The sequence below is a fragment of the Palaemon carinicauda genome, chromosome 4 (assembly GCF_036898095.1).
Source record: "Palaemon carinicauda isolate YSFRI2023 chromosome 4, ASM3689809v2, whole genome shotgun sequence".
In the NCBI taxonomy this organism is placed as follows: domain Eukaryota; kingdom Metazoa; phylum Arthropoda; class Malacostraca; order Decapoda; family Palaemonidae; genus Palaemon; species Palaemon carinicauda.
This window is the reverse complement of record NC_090728.1, coordinates 190,400,625-190,405,828: the sequence shown is the minus strand read 5'-3', so window position 1 is coordinate 190,405,828 and position 5,204 is coordinate 190,400,625. Positions and strand designations below refer to the sequence as shown.

The 5,204-nt window shown below is 34.3% G+C and overlaps 1 protein-coding gene across 1 annotated transcript; it reads left to right on the top strand.

Moving 5' to 3' along the window:
- The first annotated feature begins 1,903 nt into the window (after positions 1-1,903).
- Positions 1,904-2,326, top strand: LOC137639805 (eukaryotic translation initiation factor 3 subunit A-like). The gene has a single exon (XM_068372047.1). The coding sequence runs from the start codon at positions 1,904-1,906 to the stop codon at positions 2,324-2,326; it is 423 nt and encodes a 140-aa protein (XP_068228148.1).
- The last annotated feature ends 2,878 nt before the right edge of the window (positions 2,327-5,204 follow it).

Below are 5,204 nucleotides of genomic sequence, written 5' to 3'. Positions count from 1 at the left end.
TGATTTTGAATTTATACTCTATGTGATCACCGAAGCAAATACTTTATATTGCACGGTGTAGCTTTCTGCGTTTATAATATAAAATGTAAGAAAATATGCGAACATTACATTGTATTTATTAATCATAAACACTAAATTTTATTCATTTCACATTGATATTCTTACACTTTTATACAATAGAATGTGAAATTATTAGCATTTTATGCATCTTATAACATTTCTCAAGCAAAAATACGGGGCTAATAGATTGGGCTACGATAGCTCTCCCAGATTACAGCCAATATGGTATGCAATATAGTATCGTAATCGGTTGAACGTATCGTATGCAGTGTTTGTCATAACTTCGAGTTGGCAATATTCTCCTGAATGTCAAAATTATTTGAGATCAAGGGGGTGGGGTGGGGGGATTTATGTGCACGTAAGCGCTTGCATTATAATGCAAGTTTTTGTATTATTTTTCATTACTTACGGGAATGCAGGTTTTGTTGAATTGAATATAAAGTTAGGAATGAGAATGGGGAAAACTGGTAAAGCAGATATGAGGAGTAGGGTGTGGCGGGGTGGGGTTGATAAAACAGGAATGAGGAGGGGCAGTAATAAAGCAAGAATGAGAAAGAGGAACAGTTATAAGTGATAAAGCAGCAATGAGGAGGAAGAACAGTGATAAAGCAGGAATGAGAAGGAACAATGAAGAAGCAGGATTGAGAAGTAGGAGCAATGATAACGCAGGAATGACAAGGAACAATGATTAAGCAGGATTGAGAAGGAGGAGCAATGATAAATCAGGAATGAAAAGGAGGAACAATGATAAATCAGGATTGAGAAGGAGAAGCAATGATAAAGCAGGATTGAGAAGGAGGAGCAGTGATAACGCAGGAATGAGAAGGAACAATGATTAAGCAGGATTGAGAAGGAGGAGCAATGATAAATCAGGAATGAAAAGGAGGAACAATGATAAATCAGGATTGAGAAGGAGAAGCAATGATAAAGCAGGATTGAGAAGGAGGAGCAATGATAACGCAGGAATGAGAAGGAACAATGATTAAGCAGGATTGAGAAGTAGGAGCAATGATAACGCAGGAATGAGAAGGAACAATGATTAAGCAGGATTGAGAAGGAGGAGCAATGATAAATCAGGAATGAAAAGGAGGAACAATGATAAATCAGGATTGAGAAGGAGAAGCAATGATAAAGCAGGATTGAGAAGGAGGAGCAATGATAACGCAGGAATGAGAAGGAACAATGATTAAGCAGGATTGAGAAGGAGGAGCAATGATAAATCAGGTCAGGAATGAAAAGGAGGAACAATGATAAATCAGGATTGAGAAGGAGAAGCAATGATAAAGCAGGATTGAGAAGGAGGAGCAATGATAACGCAGGAATGAGAAGGAACAATGATTAAGCAGGATTGAGAAGTAGGAGCAATGATAACGCAGGAATGAGAAGGAACAATGATTAAGCAGGATTGAGAAGGAGGAGCAATGATAAATCAGGAATGAAAAGGAGGAACAATGATAAATCAGGATTGAGAAGGAGAAGCAATGATAAAGCAGGATTGAGAAGGAGGAGCAATGATAACGCAGGAATGAGAAGGAAAAATGATAAAGCAGGATTGAGAAGTAGGAGCAATGATAACGCAGGAATGAGAAGGAACAATGATAAAGCAGGATTGAGAAGGAGGAGCAATGATAACGCAGGAATGAGAAGGAACAATGATTAAGCAGGATTGAGAAGGAGGAGCAATGATAAATCAGGAATGAAAAGGAGGAACAATGATAAATCAGGATTGAGAAGGAGAAGCAATGATAAAGCAGGATTGAGAAGGAGGAGCAATGATAACGCAGGAATGAGAAGGAACAATGATTAAGCAGGATTGAGAAGGAGGAGCAATGATAAATCAGGAATGAAAAGGAGGAACAATGATAAATCAGGATTGAGAAGGAGAAGCAATGATAAAGCAGGATTGAGAAGGAGGAGCAATGATAACGCAGGAATGAGAAGGAACAATGATAAAGCAGGATTGAGAAGTAGGAGCAATGATAACGCAGGAATGAGAAGGAACAATGATAAAACAGGATTGAGAAGGAGGAGCAATGATAACGCAGGAATGAGAAGGAGCAATGATAAAACAGGATTGAGAAGGAGGAGCAATGATAACGCAGGAATGAGAAGGAACAATGATAAAACAGGATTGAGAAGGAGGAGCAATGATAACGCAGGAATGAGAAGGAGCAATGATAACGCAGGAATGAGAAGGAACAATGATAAAGCAGGATTGAGAAGTAGGAGCAATGATAACGCAGGAATGAGAAGGAACAATGATTAAGCAGGATTGAGAAGGAGGAGCAATGATAAAGCAGGAATGAGGAGGAGGAACAATGATGAAGCAGGAATGAGGAGGAGAAACAATGATAAAGCAGGGATGAGAAAGAGGAACAGTGATGAAGTGATAAAGCAGCAATGAGGAGGAGGGGCAATGATAAAGTAGGAATGAGAAAGAACAATGATAAAGCAGGATTGAGAAGGAGGAGCAGTGATAAAGCTGGAATGAGGAGACTCAATGGTAAGATAGGAATGAAAATGAGGAACATTGATAAATCAGGAATGAGGAGGAGCAATGATAAAGCAGGAATGTGAAAGAGGAACAATGGTAAAGCAAGGATGAGAAGAAGGAACAGTGATATAAGGATAAAGCAGGGGTGAGGAGGAATCCCGATAAAGCAGGAAGGAGGCGGAAGGGATGCGAGAGAGAGAGACAACGTAAAGCAAGGATGAGAAGAAGGAACAATGATCAAGCGATAAAGCAGGAATGAGGAGGAAAACCGATAAATTACGAATGAGGAAGAACAATGATAAAATAGGATTGAGAAGGAGGAGCAATGGTAAAGCAAAAATGAGAAGGAACATTTATAAAGCTTGAATGAGCAGGAGGGACAATGATGAAGTAGGAAGGAGAAGTAAAAAATAATTCATCATTGGCATCATGCCACTGTTTGTTTTTTGCTTGAATATTAAAACACTAATTAGATATTCACCTTTTCCATTATCAATCTCATGTTGATGACATTGCCACAAAGAAACCACTGCATATGATTTAATGAAATAAAATATAGGTTTGCCATAGAAGAACAGAAGACATACAGTCATCTCCCATGTATAATAAAGAGGAAGTGTCTGGCTATATATTTTGAAGGGTTAATGACATCCTTGAGAGAGAGAGAGAGAGAGAGAGAGAGAGAGAGAGAGAGAGAGAGAGAAAAAAAATTTTATAAATCAAAGAATAGTTTGAATCAAGATATAAGTATTTAATTACATTCCTTTTACTCAAAGGGTGATATTGTTCTGCCATAAAACTATTAACGTTATGTATATATATATATATATATATATATATATATATAAACATATATATATAGGCTATATATATATATATATATATATATATATATATATATATATATATATATATATATATATATATATATATATATAAATATAAATATATATATATAAATATAAATATATATATATATATATATATATAAATATAAATATATATATATAAATATAAATATATATATATATATATAAATATATATATATATATATATATATATATATATATATATATATATATATATATATATATATTATATATATATATATATATAAATATAAGCATATATATATATTATATATGTATATATATATATTTATATATATATCCTGTCACGCTGAGCTGCATTGCCAAACACATGAATATTCGGTCTCTCCATGTTCTCTTGGTAAGGGGAGAGGGAGTACTCATGCCGAAGTGAGAGGGGGGGGGGGGTTACCCCGAGAGGTACACTCGCAAACCACTATCTCCCACAAATTGTTGAAACTGCCGTGTTGTAGTTAGGAAATAGGGAGGGTGGTGGAAAGGGTTTAATCTGTGTATGGGAGTGCATATCTAAGTATGTAGCCACCCTTTTTGACGGATCGCGTTGACTAGTTTCCAATATTCATTGACTCGCTATTCCAGTTTTCCAAAGGAATCGTTCTTCATGAACTTTTCGATGAAAATGGAAGAGTGACATTCCCTGGGCCAATATTGGGTCCTATTTTCGTTAGAGGCGTGAGAAGTGCTCCTTTGTGAAGTTATTGAGATCTTTATTGGAATTGAATTGCTATTTTCGAGGTGGATTGTTGGGTGAAAAGGGTTTGCTTTAGTTGTGGAGCTGTTGAAAGAATTGATGTTTATGTGGCGAGGAAGTTGGAAGGAGGTTATTTTTTCGCTTACCGTTAAGCCTTCCAAAAGTCTTACATACTACCATAAATATGTTTAAAGGGACTACCTGTGTGGTATCAGACTAAATGTCAAATTTAGATGATTTTAAACCTTCAGTAAATCATAATTTTCTTGTATATTTACATGCTAGAAATCCTCCCTTAATATCTCTATATACTTCACTGTATCTTCAATATCTAATAATATATATATATATATATATATATATATATATATATATATATATATATATATATATATATATATATATATATATACACATCTCTCTCTCTCTCTCTCTCTCTCTCTCTCTCTCTCTCTCTCTGTATATATATATATATATATATATATATATATATATATATATATATCTGTATATATATATATATATATATATATATATATATATATATATATATATACACACACACACTTTATTTACAAATAACCTGATCTGTGTAATAAAAAATTACTACAGTAGGTCGCGATAAGTAATATCACATATCTATTAATGATAACTATACACCCTTCCAATAATGTTTCACATCATATAAAGATTGTTACTGGCATTATTATCAGTTTACCCTCCATTGAATAAGTATATTTGCTTTGCATATTTGGCAAACTAAATTTTCTCGTATCCAGAGAACCCTTTCTTTCATATGTAAACAGTTACCAGACCTCTCAATAGCCCAGTTTATTATCATTACTTGCTAAGCTACTACCCTATTTGGAAAAGCAGAAAGCTATAACCCTAGGGGCTCCAACAGGGGAAATAGCCCAGTGGGGAAAGAAAACAAGAAAAAATAAAATCTTTTAAGAACAGTAACATTAAAATAGATAACTCCTACAGAAACTATAAAAAAAATTAACAAAATAAGAAGAGAAACTCTATTAAAAAAAGAAAAATACCTCATCATCTGGAATTGACATT

Coding starts and splice junctions, on each gene's coding strand:
- LOC137639805 (XM_068372047.1), top strand. CDS start 1,904: ATGAAAAGGAGGAACAATGATAAATCAGGATTGAGAAGGAGAAGCAAT.